We start from the raw sequence: 26,371 nt of genomic DNA on the forward strand, positions 1-26,371 counted from the left end.
CAGTCTTTAAGCTATTCCACGGATTTTCAATGGGGTTTAAGTCTGGGCTCTGACTAGGCCATGCAAGGATATTCACCTTTTTCTCCTCCAACCACTGTGTGGTAATTTTTGCTGTGTGCTTTGGGTCATTTTCATGTTGGATGGTAAACCTTATTCCCATTAAAAACTTTCTGGCAGAGGGCAGCAGATTTTCCTCAAGAATTTGATGGTATTTTGCCCCATCTATTTTCCCTTCTATCCCGACAAGTGCTTCGCTCCCTGCTGCAGAGAAACATCCCCATAACAGGATATTTCCACCTCCATGCTTTACTTTAGGAATGGTGTTATTCGGATGATGAGCTGTATGGGATTTCCATCAGACATATTGTTTGGTGTTGAGGTCAAATAATTACATTTTAGTTTTTTCTCTGACCATAACACCTTTTTCCATGTGACCTCAGAATCTTCAAGGTACATTTTGGCAAAGCTCAGTCATGAGTGCATGTGGCCTTTCTTGAGAAGTGGCTTTTTTTTTTCCATACAAGCCACATTTTGTGGGATATTTTTATATACACAATGACCACTTTTTGTCATAAATTCCTGCAACTGCTTCAGAGTTGCTTTAGGCTTCTTGGTAGACTCTGACCAGTTTCCTCTTGGCGCTTTTATCCAGTTTGGAGTGACTTCCTGATCCAGGGAGGGTCTGTGTTGTGCCGAACACCTTCCACTTCTTATTAGACTTCACTGTGCTAGGCAATTAATAAAACCTAGTATCCATCTCCTGACTTGTGCCTGTCCACAACTTTATCCTGGAGATCGTTTGCCAGTGCCTTGCCACCTGTAGTTGATTGATTGGCTTCAGTTGCACTATCAGGGACTGAAATGCTCCAGGAAAGCTATTTCCATGCTGAGCTAGTCAAAATTACCACAGCTGATCAGTTGAAGGTCAAATGGTTTTGTGTGCAATTGAGAAGGTGATTGGCTACACCTGATTTTATTTTTATTTTTTTCTCTGAATTGTTGGATGTTGACTTGGATGTTATACACTGCATGGAGTAAATACAGATGGATAAAACAAGAACTATGTCGTCTTCATTTCAGGCGGCAAAGCAGCAAAATTGGCTTATTTTAAAGGGCCGATTCCTTTCTATACCCACTGTAGTGTTTATTTCACGAACATTCTAATATATCTGTGGCAAAGTTCCTCATGGGGTATACCAAGAAGGCAGACTTCTGGATAATTTGAAAAAGGAATAGATATTAAGGAGGGAAGCAAGTTTAGAATTTCCTTCCAAAATCTAGATACTAATCGCCATCAGGGTGAGGCAATTTTAATCTAGACATGCAAACCATAGTGACGGGACGGGATGGGGTGAGATATGTTTGGGTACAATATACAATTTTATTTTTTTACCACTGGAGAAACAAAGGTGAGATAAGGATTCCTCATTGAGCCTCCTCTTTAGTAGAGACCACTGTGGGTCCAGCATTTGGTCACTTGGATGGCATCAGAGGGAGCACAAAACAGTAACTTCTGTAGATAATACTAGTATTTCAGCACATTTGTTCTGATCTAGTTTACCGGCCTGGTTGTGAAAGGATAGATAAATATTTGAATTTGCATACAAGTCTGCTTTTGAAGGATTTTTTTTTTTTTTACATCCAGTTGCAGTTAATATTTGTTTGGTCTAAAGTCGTATGCTCAGTCAACTTATCGGCAGTTCTCTCCCATTTTTCCCAAGGCCCCTTTCACACGGGCTTTCCGATCAGGTTCGCCTGTTGGTTTTTCAGGTGGACCTCAACGGACGCTCCATTCACCCCTATGGGGCAACGGATGTCAGCCGTTACATGTCCGCTAACACCCGCTGCTATCTGATCCAATCCTGTCTGCCAAATGGCCCCATTTTCCATCCATCTGGTGGATCGGGTGAAAACAGACAGGCGGTCCGTTTTTCATCCAATCTCCCAATAGAGCAGAGCGGGGGCTCTGACAGGTCTGTCTCGACACGGTGAATGGAGATGGACCTGTCATATGCCTGCTCAGCAGGGTTCAGTTGATGAATCCCCTACTGAGCAAGTGGAGTCCATCAAACGGACAAGCCCATGTGAAAGGACCCCAACTCCCATGCCTTTTTTTTTTTTTTTTTTTATTTATATCTATGATCTGTTATAGAATAATGTTTGGACATGGTGGATGTTCAGGGAAGGCTTACATTGGTTTACAGAGGCAGCTTTGGTAATAAGAGAAGTCTGTAGCCGGGTGGTAGTTTATAGAACTTTTTTTTCTTTTCTTCTAAGGGCTAAATCAGAGTCATTTGCTAAAATCCATGGGTCACAGCCGCCAGTCATCAGATAGCAGCGTGGATCGCTTTGTAACAAAGGAGGACGTGGTGGAGCCTGGCGACCTGGAGAACAAGGTAATCCCATTTCTAAATACCATAGCACAGCAATATACCCCTCTTTTTGTGAGAAATAGTCTGAGCGCCATTGTTTAAAATTGATTGACTGTTGCTACTGTTGAACTGTTACTGTGATCTATCCAATTTAAAGCCATCTCGGATAAGAGGAGACATTGGACACTACACAGACGGAGATGCTGCTCCCCTTGTTCACTGCGTTCGTCTGTTATCTGCTTCCTTCCTGCTCACCGGACAGAAGGATGGTAAGTCTTAATTTCTACATGTGTTCTCTTTGGAGCTTTGGAGGTTCAAATAGCTTGCAATATTTCTGTAGATATTTGTAGGTTGGGCTTTTATGGTAACTTGACTGTAAAACAATGTCTGTAACACACCATGGACTATTTTTTTTTTTCCTTATTCAGCTCTTGTACCAGACAAAGATGTGCGGGTGAGCGTGAAAGCACTGGCATTGAGCTGTGTTGGGGCAGCTGTGGCCTTGTATCCTGAATCCTTCTTCAACAAGCTGTACAAACTGCAGACAGACACAGTGGATCCAATAGGTACAAGACCCTCTTTTTCAAATTGCTAATTGCCACACAGTTTTATCGTCTTTAGGAGAGGACTGGCCAGAGCATCAAGGATAAAATAGCCACTGACCGCTGTTTCCTAATCCCCTCATTTACTTTAGGTCTAGCATGGAGGGCACCTTTTTTTTTTTTTTCTCAAAAAAGGATGTTTATTGAATAGTATAAACATGCATGGTTACAAATATTACATCAGTATCATTTCTCAGTCTCTTTAGTACATCCATGCATAAGCGTAAAATAATAAAATAACAAGAAAAACAAGCCACACATAAATGGAGGGCACCTTTAATTGCTTTACAGGCTTAGTCCATAAGGTAGCATATGGAGGTTATATGTGGCATCAGTATGCTTGCCAAAGAGCTATATTAGAATTCTGGAATGGATACTATTCCCTGCCCCTAAACTTTAAAAACTCTACTCTGAAGTTGGGCTTGTGTGGATTCACATTCATATTTCTAAGTTGGGTTTTTTCGTAAGGCCTGAAAGTTGTGGTGTTAACCACTAAACCACCAGCCATGTAGCCGCAGGCATCATCCCGATATCGATCTTGTAAAAGCAATCCAAGACTAATTAGCCCATGGATCACAATTTTAAAGTGTGACGTTATCTATTTACTCAGCGTCACACCATCTTTTAAACTTTATCAAACAATTTAGTATTGTGTTTTTGTGCATTTAAAATTCAAAAAGTGTATTTTTTTCCCCAAAAAAGCGTTTGAAAAATTGCTGCGCAAATACCGTGTGAGATGAAAAATGTCATTCTGTCTGTGTGTGTCTCTCTCTATCTCTATCTATCTATCTCTCTATCTCTCTATCTGTCTGTCTGTCTGTCTGTCTGTCTGTCTGTCTGTCTGTCTCTCTCTGTCTCTCTCTCTCTCTCTCTCTCTCTCGGTGTCTCTCTCTCTCTCTCTCTGTCTCTCTCTCTCTCTCTGTCTCTCTCTCTCTCTCTGTCTCTCTCTCTCTCTGTCTCTCTCTCTCTCTCTCTGTCTCTCTCTGTCTCTGTCTCTCTCGCTCTCTCTCTCTCTCTCTCTCTCTCTCTCTCTCTCTCTCTCTCTCTCTCTCTCTCTCTCTCTCTCTGTCTCTCTGTCTCTCTGTCTCTCTCTCTCTCTCTCTCTCTCTCTCTCTCTCTCTCTCTGTGTCTCTCTCTGTCTCTGTCTCTGTCTCTGTCTCTCTCTCTCTGTCTCTCTCTGTCTCTCTCTCTCTCTGTCTCTCTCTCTCTCTGTCTCTCTTCATACTTCCGTGGCTTGTCAGAGTTCAAAGTCGCATGCCATCAGACCTGTTCTAATTGGTGAGACTCAAGTCGCTCCGACTTAGGAAAACGTTCCTGCACTACTTTTTAAGCGACTTCAACAGGACTTGCAATGACTTCTGTTTAAAGAAGTCGTATGCAAGCTGTGCAGGGATGTCCGATTTATAAGTCGCGGCATTGTGAACAGGGGCTAACGTGGCATGAGTATAAAGAAGTCACCCTTGTATTTTCTCCAAAACCCCCCCCCCCAATCTCTCCTTGTAAACATGGCCTTGGTATGCTTGCATTACAAACCACTCGTGAGCCTTTGTATTTCCTCATGTTTCACACTGCCATCTTTTATTGAACGCCATCAAATATATTTGTAACCAGTAGAGTTTTCTCTTCTGTAGCAGAAATACTTCAATATGCTGTGTCTATCATTTTTGCTTATATGTTCTGTATTTCCATTGCAGATGTGCAATATGTTTCAGACATCCTAAATTACATCAACCATGGGGACCCACAGGTCAGGGGGGCCACATCTATTCTCTGTGGCACGATCGTCTACTCCATCCTCCACAGGTCCCGATACGATGCTGAGCACTGGTTGGCCATTGTTAAAAGTTCTTCAGGTAACTAACTCTTTTGGCTCAATATTTTTTTTTTTTTTGTGTTTGAGACCATACAAAGTAAACATTTAAAAACAAAAAAAATAATTCTGTGCTTTTGTTTCTTTTTTTCTTTTTTTTCTTTTAGGGAATAGTTTTTCACTGGAAAATTGCATTCCTTTGTTGCAAAAATGTCTGAAAGATGAATCTTCTGTGACCTGCAAGCTGGCATGTGTGTCAGTCAGGGTAAGTGTGTCCTGTTTATTCAAACAAAGCCAATATGCCACTACTGAGTCAGCTGTGAGCTATATTTTGCATTTCTGGTAGCTACAGTCAAGCAGAGCTGATCTTGTTCTTTACTCACCAGGGAAATGTAAGTGTATACAGTGGCAGTGGGGGGAGTCTGACAATGTGGGCAGGGTCTGAAATGCAGCACATAAAATAATCCCAATGAGAGAGAGAGAGAGCGAGTAAAATTAAAGCGGAGCTCCACCCAAAACTTGCGCTTAATCCACTCCTCGCCCCCTTACATGCCACATTTGGCATGTCATTTTTTTTTTTGGGGGGGGGGCTTCAGTAGGAGTGGGACTTCCTGTCCCACTTCCTACTTCCACCCAGGGACCGCTTAGGCGATATGTTGTATCGCCTACGGCGGCCCCTCCCTAAAATTGGCACTTTTTAGTACAAAAAGAGCAAATCGCTACTGTAAATATGACTTTCACTGTCCAACAGTAAAAAATGAACCCCTTACAGTAGCAATTATTTGCTCTTTTTGTACTAGTTTTTGTTTTTTTAACCCTCATTATGTTACTAAACTTCTCAGGCCGGGGTCACACCTCTGTGTTTTGGTGCTTTTTGCAGAAACGCACTACAGTTCATTTACATGTTTTCCTATGGGACACGTTCACATCCATGATTTTTTTCAGCTGCTGCGTATTTGGAAAGGGCAAGGACTTTTTTTTAACGCAAAATGGTGCCGTTTTGTTTTTTTGGTTCAATATACTTGAATGGAGAAGCTGCAGAAAAGCATGTAATGTGTTTTTGCGGCAATTCGTGTTTTTTAATCTGCCCAATAACAAATTGGCCAAAAATGCAAATCCTCGCAATTTTTTTTTTTTTTTTTAACGTTCTTAATCGATTAATTGAAACGGTAATCGGCCAAATTATCGATTATGAAAATAATCGTTAGGTTGCACTCAATGTATCAAGTAGGGCTGCAACTATTTCAGCCAAGGCTTCAAACCAACCTTTCTCGACTATTGTTCTGTTGAACTCTGGGGTTCCTCCAAAGCAGGGTTTCTCAACTGGGGGTTCTTCTGCGATCAACCAGTCAATTTCAGGCAGTTGGGTAGATAACATCCCTGCTACTGATACACGCAGAGCTAAGCAGGGAAGCTGTGATGCTGTTGGCTGTGGTCTGCCATTCCCCACTGGCTCTTCCTCCCCTCCTGTCCATCCAGGTACTTGTATGTGACATCACCTGGGATGAACAGGAGGGGCTGACTGAAAACAGAGTGCCAGAACAGGATTGCCCTGCCTAGCTCTGCATTAGAAGGAAACTGCTGCAACTGTACTGTTCTCTGCTGTATTCCCCATGTGCAGGGAGCCCTGATGCGCGTGTCCTGCTGAACCATGTATGGCTGTCTTAAAGTGTAACTAAACCCACAACAGCAAAATCAGTGTGTGTATATGCAGTAAGCCATGCTTGTTATACTCTGTGGAACCTAAGGAGTTAATCCTCTGCATTGTGTAAAAAAGGCTGTTTGAGCCTGTCTTCTCTGATCTGCCCCTTCTTACAGTCCCCAATCTATCTGCAGCTAGAACAGAGCACTGTTCAGACAGAGGATCATGGTTCATGCAGCCTCATAGGACAATCTGGGGGGGAAATGAAAACTCCTCTTATAAGGTTTTAACCAGTGCTCGGCCGAACACGGAGAGAAGTCATAAGACTGTTTATATACTGTTCATGATAGAAAATATTTAGCAGTTTATATTTACTTCAATAATTACATTTCTGTGTACTGTGGGAGACCAGATATAGTGAATGCAGGGTCCTGGGTTTAGTAACACTTTAAGGCCACCTCTTATTGTGCAATATTAAAAACAACTTTTATTGTTGCAAGCTAAAAATATAATCGCATAAGACAGATTGTAAAAGGTACATCAGGGAGTGTCTAGGTTCGCTGGACTACAGAACTCCATTGCCTCATTTCTACAGTACGTGGTTGTAACCCCTCAGCACTCTATCCAAATGTGTGTGTGTGTGTGTGTGTGGTTTTCTTCTTCTTTTTTTTTTTTTTTTTTTAAGACAAGGCCAAATACCTGTTTTCATCCTGCAGCGGTGTAGTCACGTGATCCCCACCGCTCTTTCTCTGAGCAGAGCACTGGTAGGGGCTGAGATTCTCTCTGACATCAGCCAGCAGTAGGGATCACGTGACTGCACAGCTGTGGGACGAAAACCGGTATTTAGCCTTGTCATTTAAAAAAAATAAAAATAAAAGCTGTAGTTAATTTCCCCAGCCTGGGGGAAATACAATTTTAAGGTCAGCAGCTACAAATACTTTTTAATATAAAGACACTTGCCTGTCCATTGATCCCCCGATGTCGGCACCCCAAGCCGATTCGTCCGTTGGCTTCGGGTGCAGGCGCCGGCATTGCAAGTAAGGGAAACCATCAGTGAAGCCTTCAGGCTTCACAGCCGATTTCATACTGCGCATGCACGAGTCATACTATGTATGCATTCTGGTCCCACCGCCTTCTGCAGGGGTCCTCAAACTTTTTAAACAGGGGGCCAGTTCACTGTCCCTCAGACCGTTAGAGGGCCAGAATATAGTTTAGAAAAAAGAAAAAAACTATGAACAAATTCCTATGCACACTGCACTAATCTTATTTTGAAGTGAAAAAACAAAACGAACAAAAACAATATTTAAATGAAGAACAAGTTAAGTTAAATCAACAAACTTACCAGTATTTCAATAGGAACTATGGGCCTGCTTTTGGCTAATGAGATGGTCAATGTCAGGTTCCATATTTGTCACTGCTAGTTGTAACAAGTGATGCAAGTGTGCATCAGTTGGGCTAGATCTGGTTGGAGATTCTGGAAAAAGTCTGTTAACAGACATACATGCCCTCATTGCAGCCTCCCCCTGCCATCATTGCAGCCTTACCGTGCCCCCATAATTGCAGCCTCCCCGCCCTCATTGCAGCCTTACCGACCGCGCCCTCATTGCAGCCTTACCGACCGCGCCCTCATTGCAGCCTTACCGACCGCGCCCTCATTGCAGCCTTACCGACCGCGCCCTCATTGCAGCCTTACCGACCGCGCCCTCATTGCAGCCTTACCGACCGCGCCCTCATTGCAGCCTTACCGACCACGCCCTCATTGCAGCCTTGCCGATCTATGTGTGCATTATGCACAGCGGGCACCTCCCTCTGTGTGTCGCAGAGCTTTGTGTGAAAAATTTGGCTGCGCTGTGATAAAAGTCCCGCCCTCCTCCTAGACTAGCTTGTGTGATAGGTTTAGGAGGAAGGCAGAACTTTTATCACAGCACAGCCAAACTTTTCACACAAAGCTCCGTGACACAGCCACGGCGGTTTCCCGCTGTGCATGACAAGTATGCAGGAGACCGGTGGGCCGGATAAATGTCCTCCGCGGGCCGCATGTGGCCCACGGGTCGTAGTTTGAGGACCCCTGGTCTTCTGGGACACACATAGGTTCCAAAAGGCAGCAGGGGGGAAATAGGAGGGGCCAGCTATGTCGTAGACCGCTGTGCAGTGATCCTACTCTGACGTGGGAGCTGGTATCTGTTAAACCAGGTTACCTGCTCCTCCTCTCCCCCAGGAACGTGCCAAACGTGGCAGTGGATGCGGGGGGCAGGGTGTGAACAAGCAGAGCTTCCCCTTTTGGGTGGAGCTCCGTTAAAGCTTCTGTGTGCGGCGTGTTTTTTTGTTTTTGTTTTCTTTATTTTTTATATATATATTTTTTTTATGTCATGCTTTTGTTTTTCCAGCATTGCATATCCAGTTTATTGTGTAGCACGTACAGTGAACACGGGTTACAGCTGATGATCGATTTGCTCACTTTGAAGAACAGCTCTTACTGGCTTGTCAGGACAGAACTGCTGGAGACTCTGGCAGAGATCGATTTTAGGTAAGTCTTTCTCTATGAAAGAATTGTGATTATTTAACTTAGTCTTGTAGAGAAGGAGTGCTACTGTGTGTCTGTCTGTGTGTCTGTCTGTCTGTGTGTCTGTCTGTCTGTGTGTCTGTCTGTCTGTGTGTCTGTCTGTCTGTCTGTGTGTCTGTCTGTCTGTGTGTCTGTCTGTCTGTGTGTCTGTCTGTCTGTGTGTCTGTCTGTCTGTGTGTCTGTCTGTCTGTGTGTCTGTCTGTGTGTCTGTCTGTCTGTGTGTCTGTCTGTGTGTCTGTCTGTGTGTCTGTCTGTGTGTGTGTAATATATAATATAGCGCTAGTCGGCTGCTGTTTTTCCAGCATGCTCGTCTGATTTTTGGACCGGCTGACATACAACGCGGGCCAAATGTCGACTGATTTTTATTGATGAAAAGCAATGAAAAAATTACGCAACCCCCAAAAACTATATAAATATATGGTGAAGGACAAAAGTGAACAAAAGTTTGATGAAACTAAAATTAAAAATAAATTCTATAATAAAATTGCTAATATCAATCAAGGAGTTATTGCAATCTTAAGTGCTGATAGCTGAAGACATAAAAGTCCACTAATCAAATGAAAGATAGCTGGCTTCACAGGTGATATGGTTGAATCTTCCAGGTAATACATGTACATCCGTATGCAGAGACACAAGATAAATTCGGGCAAGCTGGCCCCTTACCATGAAAGATGGATCTCTGTTAAAAGATCATACAGGCAAATAATGCAGATTCCATGGGTCACAGGAGTGCAGGAAAGGTGGATCCGTCCTCTTTAGTTCAAAGGAACAATGGTGATCAGCTCAGCTCCACTCGTTCACAGCTCTCCCAGGGATGGCATAATTAGCAGATATAATCGGAGGAAAAAAGAGGCTTCATAGTGCATTAAGTTTGAAAAAGTTCATAAAGACCTCTTTATTAAAAGTTGCTGCAGTGGACATCAGCGTTTAAAATTCACATAATCCATATGCAAAGCGATTGATTAAAAAAGAAGAGTAACCAATATCTGTCTGAGACATATAATCCTTCCAGCAGTCAATATTTACCGATCTGCTGGGTGATGGCTGTGTCTGATACTGGGGCTCCGTCCGACTGATCTTTATTGAAATGGTTGATGTCTGCTGACATTCTACTCATGTGTACTAGGCATAATCACGCCTCAAAGTAGATCATTTCCTCTACATCGCTTCTCCTTTAGGCACTTCCCTCCCCAAAACAACACTTTCTTGGGCATTTATCAAGCATTCATGAAGCTTTTTTAACGCTTCCAAAACGCATCATAAATGCCTAAAAGCATGTTAATGAGCACTGCTTCATTATTCATAATCAACACGCGTGTGAATGAGCCCTTAGTTTGCTGCATTGCACCTTTCATCTTGTGTAACATTGGCCTTGCGCACTGCACATACTGTATACAGAAATGCACAGATGCGTTTTTTTGCCACTTCAATACAGGGCACTTATACCCCCTTCCTGGGTTCACACAAATAGAGCTTTCTTTTGGTGGTATTTAATGTGGTTGTAAACCCAGAAATGTTTAAAAAACAAACAAACTGCAAGACAAAGGCATAATGAGCTAGTATGACTAGCATACTAGCTCATTATGAATTGCTTACCTTGGATCGAAGCCCCCAAAGCCGTCCTTGTCTCCCCCTCCGGCCGTAGACATCTCTCCGGAAGGTTACTTCTGGGTATCGTCGCTGTGATTGGCCGGAGCGGCAATGACGTCACTTTGCGCCGTCATTATCGATTCAGAAAACCGGCACTTTCATTGCGCCTGCGCCGTAGACATTCTATTCTTTTTGACAAATATCTCCTAAATCATGTAGGTTTAGGAGATATTGCAAACACCTACAGGTAAGCCTTAATCTAGGCTTACCTGTAGGTGCAACTTCCCCAGAGGGTTTACAACCACTTTAATCACCACTAGGTTTTTAATTTTTTGCGATACAAAAATAAATTTGGGCAAAATGTATACAGATACATATCTTTGGTAAAAATAACCCAAATTAGTGGATATTATTTGGTCTGTGTGAAAGTTAGTCTACAAGATATTGTGCAAATCTTTCTTTAAGCCCTGAAATGTCAGGACAGTGCAAATACCCCCCAAATGACCCTTTTGGAAAGTAGACAGTCCAAGGTATTAAGATAGTAAAAGGCATGGTGAGTGTTTGTTTTTTTTTTTTCTTTTTAAGTTGTCATTTTTCCCACAATCCTTGGGAAAATGGAGACATTTTTCCATTTTTTATACAAATCTGTGTAAGTTATTTCTCACACACAGCATAAGCATACTTCTAATTACACCCTAAAATACAATTTGCTACTCCTGAGTTTGACGATACCACATATGTGAGACTTTTTCACAGCCTGGCTACATACAGAGGCCCAACATGCAGGGAGCACCATCAGGCATTCTAGGAGCAAAAATTATGCATATAATTTCATGACTACCTATCGCATGTTTGACGCTCCTGGAGCACCAGGACAGTGGAATTCCCCCATTTTGGAAAGCAAACACCCCAAAGAATAATCTATGGGGCATTATGAGTCTTTTTTTTTTCCACAAGTTTTTTGAAAATGTGGAAAGAAAATGAAAACTTAGATTTTTTTTTTCTTACACAAAGTTGGCAATTTTCATAACATTTTTCTAACGCATCGCATGTAAATGGCAAAAAGTAGACCCCAAAATGCATTCTGCTACTCGTCCTGAGTATGGTGATACCACATGTGTGAGACTTTTACACAGCCAAGCCAAAGAGGCCCAACATCCAGGGGACGCCATCAGTTGGTCTAGGAGCATAAACTACACACAATTTCCTGATGACCTATCGCACCTTTTGAAGGTGTCTGAGCACCCAGACAGTGGAATTACCCACAAAATGACCCCGTTTTGGAAAATAAGCACCCCAACGTATATTCTATGAGGCATGGGCTGGTGACGGGTACTCGGGTACTTTAATGGGCTGGTGACAGCTACTCAGGTCCTCTGAAAACGACCATGTGATCCTGGTGATGTGCAGCTCCAAAAAAGGTGCCCGCACTTCTGTAATGCAGTGTGATTTGCGCCCATTCAGATGAATGGGTTCAAATCGCACTGCACTGAATCGCATGTGAATTGTACATGTATGCAGTGCGGTTACATAAGGGCTATAGTGTAATCTGGGGTCAAAAGTGTAACTCCAGGCATGTTGCGTCCCACCACCCCCTGAATACAAAATGCTAAGTGGAAGGAGATGTAAAAAATGTAACCTATTGCAGATTTTTTTCCTTTCAACTTGGTTAGTAAGAGTCTTCATGAAATGACAACTACTGAGTCATATATATGTGCATTAGAGTATACTGCGATCTGGCTCTAGAGTATTAAAGAAAGGGAAATTAAACTTAGAAATGTCCTGTGTGCAAAAACAATGTGAAATAATGGTAAAAAAAAAAAAATTTGATGTTTGCTGCTCACTCTGTAATGTGTATTCCCACTCCCAATATAGTAGTAATGAATCGCACAATCAATAAATAGCAGCATATGTCACATCTAATAAGTACATTTTAAAAATGTCAAATGATGTGCACAAATCTACCACTACATTATCAAATCTCTAAGGCTTCATGTACACGGGACGTTGTTCAACCTCTTCTGAACAATTTAACTTGACAGCTAGAATCCGGCATCTAAAAACGTCTGTTTAGCTGCGTTTTACATAAATATTTATTACATTTTTTTGTTAAAACGAAAAATGTCTGTAAACGAATCGCTGCTGAATGCAAGTTACCGCATTTAGCAGCATTTACAATCTGTTACAAGCATTTAGCGCTTCAAATGCCTCTGAACATCCGTCTGAACAATTTGTTTGCGTTCCAAAAAAAGCTTCTAAACTCAACTGCCTAGAAACAACTATAAACTACAATGTGTACATGTACTGATAAGATAACATAGAGGAGAGTTCAGGGGTAGCTGAAAAAAAAAACGCCCAACTGCTCCTAAACGTCCGTTTACAAGCAGCAGTGTACATGAGACCTAATAAGTGAAACCACAAATAAGAAACACAAATATAAGCAACACAATATTTATAATTTGTTTATTTTGTTGCCTATGTTTGTGGCACTTATTTGTGGTTACACTTTGGCCCCTTTCACACTGCTGCAACTTTAAAGTCCCATGACTGACATGATTTTGCAGAGATTTCAGGGAGTGCTTGTGTAAGCTTGAGGTCTATGGACCTCAACTCGCTTTAAAGTCAAACCAAAGTAGTACAGGGACTACTTTTGAAGTAGGTGTGACTCGAAGTCGCACAGATGTGAATGGTTATCATTGGAAATTTGCATGAGAAGTTGCACAAGTGTAAAAGGAGCCTAAATAGGGATGATTTTTTAGTGGTAGATTTGTGCACATCAATTGCATTTTTAACATTATATTCTTAGATTTCACTTGTGTTGCTATTTGATTGTGCTGCGCTATCCTTTTTCATTCTTTATCATATAAAGGGAAACTGGGGTATATTGAATGGACTTTGTTTTTCAGGTTTTACTTGGTTTCTTCACATTATTCCTTGTCTTATTGTTTTGTTTTTTTATTTTAGGTTAGTCGGTTTCCTGGAAGGTAAAGCAGATGGTCTACATAGAGGTGCACATCATTATACTGGGGTAATTTATAACCAGTGTTTTTTATTTTAATGCATTCATTCCTTTTTGGTTTGTTATGCCTCTTTTGGCCCCTTTGCTTTTTTTTTTTTTTTTTTAAACCTTTGCTTCGAGATTTAAAGCTGAACTTTTGGCAGCCTTATGAATCTGTGGCAATTATTTTCTCAGATTTGTGTTTAGTAATGCTCCACTTGGGCACTGATTTTACTCCAACCGACCTCCAGATACTACCCTTTGGTCATTGACGCCACTTATCAAATTAAAGCACTAGCATATATGAGAAACACAACACGATCTTTGGGATTTCTATGAAAAATAAGAGATTAGATTTGTCTTGTTAATGAATCGCATGTGTCTAGTTATGCCCGTGTGTCCTGGTTATGTATTTGTCTGTGTAGAGGGCAGTATTTTTGCCTTTTTTTTTTTTTCAACTTTATTACTGTCACAGGGTTGTTGACATGCCCCTATGTGACAATACTGTATATAAGTAGAGAAATGCACTTGATGGAGATAATCATCGAGCTTCTAGACCCCTGATGTTTCCAGCATTTTCAGATTGGGGGCACAGAGTCCCCATTCTGCTGGTTAACCTGGCTGTTGCACTAGGCTTCTGACTACCCTGAGCCCGGAAGTGCTTGGAGTTGAGCACTTTCAGGTTCGGTTTAAAGAGTGGAGATTGGGCAACTAGTACTTCCCACTCTTTATCGAGAAATGGCTGGCAACGTTCATGAATGCACAAAGAAGCCCACTGCGTGCTGGGATTGGAGGAAGACAGGTAGAACTGATTGAGCTGCTGTGCAGATATGCAAATCACTTCTGCTACACACAGAAAAGCTGGCTGATAATATTAGTATTTTTTTTTTTTTCTGTTTTGCAACCCCTCCACACCCGCTTGGCACTAGGCACTCGACTTTGCACTGGCCCTTTAAACAGCCCTAGTGTGTGATTGTTAATAATAATAAAAAAAATATATATATGGATGTTATTGTTATATAATTTATGGCCTGTCATAAAATCAGTTTTGGCCTTAGATCATAATAGTGTGCTTCTTTGTAGCTGTTACATCTTCAGGATCGAGTGCTGAACGGTGTTCTTATTAGCCTTTTGGGAGACGAAGATGCTCGGGTGAGGCATGTAGCCACAGCAACTTTAGTCAAGTAAGTGCTTTAGCCTTAGGTATCATTGTCTTTGTTTTACAGCTTTCTGGCATCAATTTTTTGGCCAGTCATTTGAACATTCTTCGACTCCTATTCACCTTGCATGCTTATTGGCAGTCCTGGATGTTCAATACATTAGGCGTTTCAAGCATGTGCCAGATTAGCGTTTCAAGCATGTGCCAGATTGAGAGTAGTGGTAGTACAGTGACCTCTTACACAGACAGCCATGCCATGTTCTCATTCCTGGTTGTTTGTATCTGCGATATGATCGTTGGCCTAATAATTTTATTATTATTATACAGGATTTATATAGCGCCAACAAATTGCGCATCGCTTCACAAAATGAGAGCAGACGGTACAGTTGCAATGCACTGTTCGATACAGGAGAAATAAGAGGGCCCTGCTTGTTAATCATACAAGCTAATACATTTTTTCTGGATTGTTGATTGTGCTGCACCATATATTTTTTGATATGCATCTTACAAGCTAGTCTCGTCCAGTGCCGATCATTTGGAGGTTCTTGCTCTATGAGCCATTACATGCTAGTGGCTGCAAATAGCAACAGTAGCTGTTGGCCTCCCAAATGTGGGGCTTCTCTACCATAGCTTTGTGCTGGGAACCCCTGCTTGCTCTCCTGGATCTAATCGCAAATGGTCCCATTCTCAAAGCGTAAATTAAGCCTTTGGTTAATGTTTACAGTTAACCAGCCCTTTGTAAAAATTTAAAAAAATCAACAAAGACCATTGGGGCTGGGTGCCTGAAGCCTACCCATAAATTTGATGACTATCAATTGGGCATCTCATTTGGTGCCTTTTTTTTTTTTTTTTATGTTTTGCTGATGCTACTGCTTTTTATTTTGATCCACAGGATAGTTCCAAAATTGTTTTTCCATTGTGATCAAGGACAAGCTGACCCTATAGTGGCAGCGGCAAGAGACCAAAGCAGCGTCTATCTGAAACTGCTCATGCATGAGACCCAGCCAGCATCCCATTTTGCTGTCAGTACAATCACAAGGTGCGTGTATTGTTTAGTACATTGATATCCTATGTTGTGGTCATTTAATTGAATTGGATTACATGTGGTATAGTTTTGCTGAGAGTGAGCTGATGGGGGGGAGGGGGGGGGAAGCAGATGGTTGCATTCTTCTCTTTTTGAAGTAGGAAACACGCAGATTTAACCTGAGCTTAATTTTTTTTAGATTTCCTGTATTGTTAAAAAAATGTTAAGGCCTCATGCCAAAGAACTTTTTTACAGCCACTTTTATGAGCGTTTTTGCAGCTTAAAAACGGCTCTCCATGTTGGCCTATGGCCTCATGCCCACCATGACGTTTTTAAACTGCAAGAAAAAAAAAAAAAACACAGGACCACAGTGTTCTGAAGCTCCAGCTTTAGAGCTCTAAAGACGTCCGACGCCGGCAAAGGGTGTTAAACGTGATTTAGCGAGGCTTAGCGCTGTGTTACGGTCAGTAAAGGGGGCAATCTTGGCACTGCACCCCCCACCCCAAAGCACCTTGTCCTCCGGGGGGTCTTCTTGCGACTCCAGGGGGTGGTCTTCGACTTCTCCACTCTCTCCGGTGCCTTCTTCATGCTTTCCGGTTCTTCTCTCTCTCTGGTGCTTTCTGCCGGGCTCCTCCGCTATCTTCTTACAGCTCTTTTACTAGCGGCGGCCCGGTCTTCCCCATCTTCTTCCCTCTTTTCTGATGTTGACTCGACGATCTCTCCCGCTGTAATGCCGTGTGCGAGGGCTGCAACGGTTTATATAGGCATGGGGCGTGGTCACCGGGTGATGTCACCTGGTGCCCCCGCCTCTTATGACGTCACTGCCTGGAGCATGATGGGACTGTGACGTCATAAAAGGCGGGGTCACCGGGTGACATCACACGGTGACCACGCCCCTTGCCTATATAAATTGTTGCGGATTGTGCACACAGCATTATAGAGTCAACATCAGAAGAGAAGAGGGAAGAAGACGACGGGAAGACCGGGCTGCCGCTAGTAAAAGATCTGTAAGAAGATGGCGGAGGAGCCCGGCAGAAATCACCGGAGAGCGCGGAGAAATCGGAAGAAGACCCCCGGAGTTGCCTAATACATTACTTTAAAAACCTGTCTAGTGTGTTTGTGTTTTTTTTCTTATCCTTAACACTTTTTCCCCCCCAGGTGAATAGGTAGGGGTACGATGTACCCCATACTCACACACATAAAGTGGGGGTTGGGATCTAGGCTGCCCCCTTAATAATAATAATATTATTATCTGGGGCTCTCAGATTCCAATAAGCCCCCCCGCCCGTAGACCCCGACAGCCAATCTGCAGGGTTGTCAGGAAGAGGCCATTGTCCTCATAGACATGGGACAAGGTGCTTTGGGGTGGGGCCCCCATGTTGAGGGTATGTGGCCTGGTATGGTCTGGGGAGGGGCGCTCGCCCACCCTTTTCCTGACTTGCTGGGCTACGTGTGTTTTTTTTTTTTTTGGGGGGGGGGGGGGGGAATTCCCTCATCAACACACAGTGCTGACAGGAGAATCCCTCCTGCCCAGACAGTGTATTCTCCCGGCAGGGGTGGGGGCCATCTCCGCCGGGAGAAAACGGCGATTATTTCTAGTGGCTATAGCAACCGCTAGCAATAATCACAAGTAAAATCCAGCAGGCTGGTTGTACCCAAGTTGATCGCTCAACTAGATGCGCTCTGCCTGCCCATACATGATTTAATCTCAACCGGGTTCCTGGTGAGCTGGCCAATATTCAAAGAGTCTATGGCCTGCCTAAATTGTGACGCTTGCTTCATAGGCTATTCAGACATTCCCATTTTTGCAATTTATGATTACTGCATGTGCCTATCACCCTTGCAGTAATGAAAATGTAAAGATATACATAATCAAAGGTCACCAGCACAGCCTGACTTTTACAGTGGATGTAGCAAGAAAGGCTCACATGAGGAATCCAACCTTAGTTATGGTGTAGGCTTTCACGCTTGTAGAAATTTATAGTTGCTCCCTAGTTGCTGGATTTCACGATTGAGAAATGGCTCTGCTGAGAAATTGCCGATATGGGGGACGCTTCCTTTAGGGGTGTATGATTACTCTTCCTTTGATGCACATAACACAATGTTTTAATTGGCTGGTGATTTGTTCTCATGCAGGATCTACAGGGGGTACAGTATTGTGCAGAGCCCCACAGATGTTACTATGGAGAATAATCTGTCCAAGGTTATCACTGCAGTTTCTCACGCACTGACAACATCAACCACTCGAGCAATGACGGTAACTGAATTCTGTATCGATGCCATGTATAATGACCGACTATGGAACCTCAATATTAGAATATCCTGTTGATTTTAGGATACCTTGTGTAACACTGACAGCAATCGGATAAGATGCTTACCACAAATGAGATGTGGTGTCCTTATGGACACAAATCTTATTCCTCCATTCCCATAACATGTACTATAACTGTAGAGTGCAAAATCCCCACTCAGTACTTTTTTTTTTTTTTTTTTTTTTACAGTGTGGCGTAGTGTGAGGCAATCCACTGTGTCGCACTGTGCAGCTGGCTGGCAACTGCACTATGGGATGTCTGTGACATTTAAAAAGGAAAAAAAAAAAAGAAATCCTCTGAGCTCAGCGCACCATTACTGTGCGGATCTCCACCGGCTTGCACCAAACACCAGCCACTGTGCTGCAGTGCAGCAGCTGGTGTGAACCATTCCTTAAGAAAATCTAATTCAGCCACTGCATCTAATAAGTAGGCTGCAATATATTACATTTTTGGTTTTGGGATTAGCACTCTAAATTATGTGAATCTAACATCCATTTCAGGATTTTAATTATTTTTTTTGTTTGTTTTTGGATAGTGGAGAGGGATTAGAACATCGTTCAGGTTTTTATTGCTTTTAAGTGAAAAAAGATCAAAGGTGTGAACACCCAGAATAATCACAGCGCACCTACTCCTTGGACTGAAACTGCGCCCAGTGGTCAAAAGAATGCCCAAAATATAGATATAGACGTGCTGGTTGGCAATCAGTGCCCTGATGAACTAGATGTATGTTCAGTATGAACTGTATGATGCAATATGAAACAATTTGACAACTGAAGCTTATGTAAGCTAGATGATACAGGTAGGCCAGAGTGCTATACAACACACTACGAATCTAAAGCCCCCTACACACGATCTGAAAATCGGACTACATACAGATTGACCGACTTTTTTCACTTGCTAAATCCCAGGTAGAAAATGAAGAGGTTACTAAAGCTGAAAAAAATTCTCGTATGACAGAATAAAAAATTGTCAGTGATGTCATGTTTTGTGTTGTATTTGTATTGTATTTTTGGACAACTGTACTGATTAAACGAAAATCGGAGGATCTGGTATCGTACAAGGAAACTTTTTGTGCTTGCACCATTGGATAATATCGGATGAACTGTCGTAATCGGCTATCAAAAGCGGTGTACTAATGATCAGATTATTGTACGATGGCTTCGAAATCTGTATTTTCCGTGCAATTTTTGGATCGTGTGTATGGGACATAACTCTGGAAGCGCTGCTTTGTTTCAGCATGGGTGTGTTGTGTGGCTGTAGGAGACAAAAAGAGGGCAGAGAGAGTGAAGCACAACAACCATAGTGTAGCATGTAAAGTGTAATTTTTAATAGAAAGTATAAAAAAGCACTCGCCAAGTTAAAATGGAGCTCAGCATGACAGTCGGGTAGCTTCTGGGACAGAGATAGAACGGGCAATCAGGATGTCTTGCCATGGCTACTGGCAAGGAATCTGAGTTGGAATGGAAGCAGGGAACTGCTGTCACTGTGGAGAGCAAAAGTCATGGATTGAACACAGGGCCCAGGATTTGAAGCCACCTTATGTTGGAGAATGCTGGAACAGGAACGCATTTCATATAAACGTCTTCTTTTTCAGGTGTTTATTGCTGTCTACCCCTGTTATAGAGATTCAACATCTCTATTTGTCCAGTTTACTGCTATCAATGAAAGTAAAATCACAAATTTTGGGTTGTCCCCAAAACCAGAATAGAGGAGAAACCTTCCAAAGGGGATACTAGTTACTACGTGACAACCAGGAATTTCTTCTCTTTGGAGGAGTTTCCTTTTATTTCCTGTTTTGGCTATGGGGCAGAAAGTAAAAGCTAATCGCCCAAACGAGACAGATGGCAAAAAAAAGAAAAAATAACTGACAGTGTTGCCTATAGTTTTACTTGACATAATACTTAACTGTAGCCCAAAGAGTTTTTACATATTTTACATATCTGCATGTAGTTGTGCACGGCAACTGAAATCCATCTTATGATTCTGATTTGACTGTTGAAAGTAGCAATACAGATTATGCTGTGTCACAATAGTAAGCACCTGCTGCTAATTTAGAACTATATGCAAAACTTTTTTTTATTTTTTTCCTTTTGGATAGAGTAAGGCAGATTTTTATTTACTTTAACCTTGGCCTTACACATTACAGTCTGCTTGTACCAACTTTTTTTTTTAACATGCTTCAATGTATTATTCTCAGTGTCTAAAAAAGGCCTAATTGCAGGGCTCAGGAGATAATGAAGTTCAAAAACATATACATGTAGAAACATTTATATATAAAATGATTATGACATAAGTCTATGTACATATAAGGCAGCCGCTAAATAAAATATAAATGTACATGTAAATAAAAAGTCCTAGTCCATATAGACAATGTTCCATTACTAAAAGCAGCGCTCCCATCAAATAAATTAAATATGACCAGCATTCATATGTGAAACGTATGAGACAACAGTGGTATGTTGATGGGAGATGAGACGGTTCAATTGATAGGTGAGGGATTCTACTTTAGTAGTTAGGCATGCACCATCCACCAGAGTCCGCACCACGTGAAGCACACTCCCCTAGGGGTTTACACTCACCAAAAGGATGCAACTCAAAAGCCTGGAACACACTAATCCTTGAATCTACAGTAAGATTGTTCAACCGGACAGTAAAGTGAACAGCTTTAGAGAAATTAATGTTTGGTAGAAAAGTAAGGTAAATGGTTATAGTAAAGGAGAAATAAAAAGAAAGCATATTCATATCACTGTTAATTTCTATAAGCTTATTTTAGTGTGTAACATAACATAATGTATGTGTTATCCTACATTATTGCTTCACTTCATTGGTTGGTGTTCTTGTTGTTTGTATTTCATAGGTTACATATGTTTCTTTTTTCTTTTTTGTTTACATTCAGTTTGGCTGCTGTGAAGCTTTGTGCCTGTTATCCATTGCTTATCCAGTGTGCACATGGAGTGTTGGGTGGCATTGTGGATATGTGACATCATCTAGTGCACAGGCTTCCCGGATCCAAGTCTATAAGAATCGGGGACGATCGTTTAGGTAAGTTAACTAAATTGGGATTTCCTTTTCAGGGGAGATTAAATGGGGAGCATTGTATTGCCACTGTTGTGAAGTTCATTGTGTAAAGCTGAGCTTTTAAATGTTTTGTTATCAGTATTTCCCAGCAGAGCCCCTCCGATGAACCACGCAAAAGCTGCACTGCCGGTATGACCAACATGATCCTGTCACTGCTGTCCTCAGCCTGGTTTCCCCTCGATCTTTCTGCTCACCAGGATGCCTTGATACTGGCTGGAAATTTGTTGGCAGGTGTGTACAAAGGCCAGGAATTTGTGAGAAGAAATTCAAGTTCCCTTTACGTGGACCTTTAGGGCCCGTTCACACTAGAATCCAGTGTGACTAACTGCACTGCATTCCAATTGCACTACCCTTGCTATCTGCTGCGGGGGGTCAGTGCAAAGTTAATGACACTCCAAATGCATGCTGCAAATGTAGTGCGTTTTTGTCCGCACCAGCCTGCAGCGGATCATATGGTACAAAAGTACCATGTGACATCTCTGACCATCTCTAGTATCGTGTCCACGGTCTCTGACCATCTCTTGTATCGTGTCTTCGGTCTCTGACCATCTTTAGTATCGTGCCCTCGGTCTCTGACCATCTCTAGTATCGTGTCCTCGGTCTCTGACAATCTCTTGTATCGTGTCTGCAGTCTCTTAATTAAATGCACTGCTAATAGTATTAGCAAATTTAACATTTGGTGCACCTCTAGCAAACATGATACAGGAGATGGTTAGAGACTGCAGACCTGATACAAGAGATCGAATCGGCTTCACCGGTGCCTGTAAGAAGTGGCCTCACCAGTGCCTGGATCGGAGCCGCAATCTCCTGCTGTGTCACAGAGCTGGATTTGAATTTCCCAGGCTGGGGCAACCGCAGTCACAATGTCACGCTCATTCAATGTTCCGGTGATCAGTAGTGCTGTCCATCACAAGAGGCATTGCTACTGCGGTGGCCCAGCCTGGGAAATTCAAATACAGCTCCGTGCTACTGTGGCCGCCTGCACAATTCAACTCAGTAACAGAGGGAGATTGCCGCTCTGCGAGAGGAGGGAGGGAAGGACACCCCTGCAATGTGCGGTACCTGGGGCGGACCCCTTTTCGGTGCCATTATCGGCACATTTTCTTTTCGGTGCACCACTACTGTAAGCATATGCAAATTTGGGATGCATTTCCTGATCTGCTTTAAAGTGAATATTTTGAGCATTTTAGACTTTTAAACATCACATTATTGATTCAAGGCCGGAAAGCATGGCAATTTTTTGCAAATAAAATGAAGGTTTGCACTACTTTTCCAATTTGGCATTAAAATTGTTAAACAAAACAAGCACTAAAAAGATAAAATATTAATATTAAAAAGAATGGCTAAAGGGGAGAAAAGATGATTAGGGTTACTAAGGTTCCAAAAGTTAGGTTAAGTGGGTGAATTTTTTATTTAAATATTTTTTTTTTTTTAGTATGCTCCATTGTTGCTCTAACTGACATTTACAGAGGAAGTAAAAGTCCTTTGGTTTGCACATAACAGAGCTAATGTAAATAAATGTGGTGGTGTGTTTGTGTTGCTTAGTCATTTTTTTAATTTTTTTTTATTAAGTACAATGAAACCATACTGTAATCCATGTATTTAGAAGCTAAGGCTACGTTCACACCACAGAATTGTAGCAGCAGTAATCAGATTCCTGATGTGGCTAGGTGCGAGCACTAGCCACATTCACTATGACAGGTCACTGGCGGCCGCAGCCATTTGTGTCTCTCAAACCAGCCAGAGATTACCTGTGGTGATACCTTTGTGCAATCTGAATGTGTTCTTTGCTTGCAAGCTATCCCTTTCATTTCTGGCAACTCCAAACCTGCAGGAGGGGAGAAGACCTGGGGTGTAACAAATGCACCTTGGGGTACCTTGTTGAATCGCCTTAGGTTGCCCTAGGTCCAAAAATACTGTCACTTGCTAGAACATCTAGCATTTTTATCGCTATCCTTTCACCCTGGCATATACCCTGCTCCCCCCCCCCTTTCTTCTTTAAGCTCTGCCTCCGTATTCTACATGTCACCATTCAGTAGAACATCCTGTAGGGGAGCATGTGTGAGACAGGTGTGGAGACTAGTGTTCCTACAATGATACAGTCAAGTGTTTTTAAGACTTTGTCTTTATAAACTCACAATTGCCTGCTTAAACACTTAGTTGTATTTTTCTCATGTTTGGTAATTCTGATGCAGAGATTATTTTTGCATTTCAGCTACTGCACCTAAATCTTTAAAGAACCCCTGGACAGCAGAAGATGAAGCCAACCAGACGGCTAACAAGCAAGAGGAGCCGTGGCCAGCGCTTGGTGACCGATCGATGGTTGGTCTGGTGGATCAGCTGTTCATTCATTTACTGAAAGCCATCAACATATGTTCTCATGTGATTGATGATGTTCCTCCAGGTCCTGTAGTGAAGGTAAGATTCAGGATGGATATATATATATTCATTCAATTTTCTGTCATCTGCTTAATGTGTGAATTACAAATCCTTCTCCTCCTGAATCTTCTGGATTTTATTGAAATTGATGACCATTACTGGATTTCTCTTCAGGAATAGGATCAGGATTCCACTCTATTTTTCTAGGGGATTGTGGGAGATGGACTATTCTGTTATACTCTCTGCCTTTTTGGTAGATGTATATACGTACAGTGGATATAAAAAGTCTACACACCCCTGTTGAAATGTCAGGTTTTTGTGATTTAAAAAAAATAAACAGAGATAAATCATTTCAGAACTTTTTTCACCTTTAATGTGACCTAAAAACTGTGTACAACTCAATTGAAAAACAAACTCAAATATTTTTTTGGGGGAAGGGGGGTTTCATAAGTGTACACACCCTAACTGGGGATGTAGCGGTGTTCAGAATTAACCAATCGCATTCAAACTGATGGTAAATAGGAGTCGGTACACACCTACCATCATTTAAAGTGCCTCTGATTAACACCAAATAAAGTTCAGCTGTTCTAGTAGATCTTTCCCGACATTTTCATAGTGGCATCCTTCAGCAAAAGCCATGGTCCGCAGAGAACTTCCAAAGCATTAGAGGGATCTCATTGTTAAAAGGTATCAGTCAGGAGAAGGGTACAAAAGAATTTTCAAGGTATTTGATATACCATGAAACGCAGTGAAGACAGTCGTCAAGTGGAGAAAATATGGCACAATAGTGATATTGCCAGGAACTGAACGTTCCTCCAAAATTGATGAAAAGACGAGAAGAAAACTGGTCAAGGAGGCTGCCAAGAGGCCTACAGCAACATTAAGAGTGCTTTGCAGCGCCCGGGTGTTGGCGTTAAACCGCTGCTATTTTTAGCGACACTTTACCGTCTTTTTTCCAGCACTTTTCGGGGTGCAAGCAAGCACCACTACAGCAGCACTTTGCTGGCGCTGCCCATTGATGGCAGGGGTGCTTTAGGAGCGATGTATTCACCACTCCTAAAGCACTGCAAAAAAGCTGCTGGCAGGACTTATTTTTGACGCCCTGCCAGCGCAGCGTCCCAGTGTGAAAGCACTCAGGCTTTCAGACTGGGATTGCAGCTGAGGCTTTTTTCAGGCACTTTAAAGGTGCTATTTGTAGCGCTAAAGAGCCTGAAAAACGCCTCCAGTGTCAAAGGGGTCTTAAGGAGCTGCAGGAATATTTGGAAAGTACTGTCTGTGTGATACATGTGACAACAATCTCCCATATTCTTCATATGTCTGGGCTGTGGGGTACAGTATCAAGATGGAAGCCCTTTCTTACCAAGAAAAACATCCAAGCTTGGCTAAATTTTGCAAAAACACATCTGAAGTCTCCCTTAAGCATGTGGGAAAATGTGTTATGGTCTGATGAAGCCAAGGTTGAACTTTTTGGCCATAATTCCAAAAAGTATATGTTTGGCACCAAAAAAACAGCATACCCACCGTGAAGCTTTGTGGTGGCAGCATCAGGCTTTGGGGCTGTTTTTCTTCAGCTGGAACAGGGGCCGTTTTCGAGGCAGAGGGAATTAAAAACTTCCAAATACCAGTCAATATTGGCATAAAACCTTCAGGCCGACCCAAAGAATACATCCAAATCAACAGGAATGGCTTCACCAGAAGATTCAAGATTTGGAATGGCCCAGACCCGAGTGTGATTTTAAAATCTGTGGTGTGATCTGAAGAGGGCTGTGCACAGGAGATCCCCTCGCAATCTGACACATTTGGAATGTTTTTGCAAAGAGTGGGCAAATATTGCCAAGTCAAGATATGCCATGCCATTGGCTGAGAGTGATGTTCGAAAGCCGATCAACGGATCTTTTTCGGTCATGCCCCCTAGTCAGATGCCGGCCGATTAGCCGGCTTCTGTCAGACGGGCCTGAATGTTGGCCAGTTTATATTGGATCGTGTTGCCAGCACAGAATATTTTTAAACCTTCCTGCAGCACATAGTAAGTTTGAGATTGCTTTTTTAAAAAAAAAAAATATATATATATTTTTTTTTTTTTTACTGTATATGCAGCCTGGTTTAATTTTAAGCATAAGGTACACCAGCCTAGTGAATTACTGTAATAAATTTTAATGAACCAGAAAATAAATGCCATTATACTCACAAAGGTAAAAAACACAAGCGTAGCATACGACAAATTGCTACCAGACGAATCGCCATCAGTTAGGGTGCAGCTGACTCGTTCTGAGGAACCAGCCCTCTGCCTCAAAGCTGCCTCACAATTGATACACACCTGGATCTGAGGACACGCTTGCTGTTTACCCATTAAGCAACCCTTGTGCTATTGTTGGCATACTTGAACCTCAACACAACCCTTGTGCGGCTTCTAAAGTACCTGCTGCAAATTTCCACATAGGTCCTCAAACCCCTTTAGCCGAATACTTTTACACAGCCAATACAGGTCTCCCTCTGCAGTCGGGCCCTCCCTCCACCCTGGTCGCCGTGTGAGAATTCCCTCTCCGCGGCTGACCCCTGGCTCTCTAGCGAGTGGTTACTCTCTGTACAGAAATTTTCCTGACGAAGCATCTATCGATGTGAAGCTAGTAGAGATTTTGACTTGTATGACCCCCTTCGTTTCACCGCCACCCTTCGTCTAGGGCCCATTCCATCTCGGTGATTGGGACGATTGGTCGTACAATGGCCCGGATTCACAGAGAGCGGGCGCACATTACGCCGCCGTAGCGCAAATAAGATACGCTACGCCGACGCAGCGCAGAGAGGCAAATATGGAATTCACAAAGCCATTGCTCCGAAAACT

The 26,371-nt window shown here is 42.4% G+C and overlaps 1 protein-coding gene across 2 annotated transcripts in view; it reads left to right on the forward strand.

Annotated features, from left to right (window-relative positions):
- Positions 1-26,371, forward strand: part of HTT (huntingtin) — a 261,043-nt gene that overhangs the window by 81,684 nt on the left and 152,988 nt on the right. For both annotated transcript variants that reach the window (XM_040335343.1, XM_040335344.1), the window contains 13 exons: positions 2,278-2,396; positions 2,530-2,641; positions 2,801-2,938; positions 4,669-4,827; positions 4,952-5,049; positions 8,814-8,953; positions 13,544-13,607; positions 14,661-14,761; positions 15,629-15,775; positions 17,897-18,017; positions 20,969-21,114; positions 21,230-21,381; positions 23,366-23,568. In XM_040335343.1, the coding sequence (XP_040191277.1) occupies positions 2,278-2,396; positions 2,530-2,641; positions 2,801-2,938; positions 4,669-4,827; positions 4,952-5,049; positions 8,814-8,953; positions 13,544-13,607; positions 14,661-14,761; positions 15,629-15,775; positions 17,897-18,017; positions 20,969-21,114; positions 21,230-21,381; positions 23,366-23,568 (1,700 nt within the window). The remainder of the gene's footprint in view (positions 1-2,277; positions 2,397-2,529; positions 2,642-2,800; positions 2,939-4,668; positions 4,828-4,951; positions 5,050-8,813; positions 8,954-13,543; positions 13,608-14,660; positions 14,762-15,628; positions 15,776-17,896; positions 18,018-20,968; positions 21,115-21,229; positions 21,382-23,365; positions 23,569-26,371) is intronic.

Source organism: Rana temporaria, chromosome 1 (assembly GCF_905171775.1).
Source record: "Rana temporaria chromosome 1, aRanTem1.1, whole genome shotgun sequence".
In the NCBI taxonomy this organism is placed as follows: domain Eukaryota; kingdom Metazoa; phylum Chordata; class Amphibia; order Anura; family Ranidae; genus Rana; species Rana temporaria.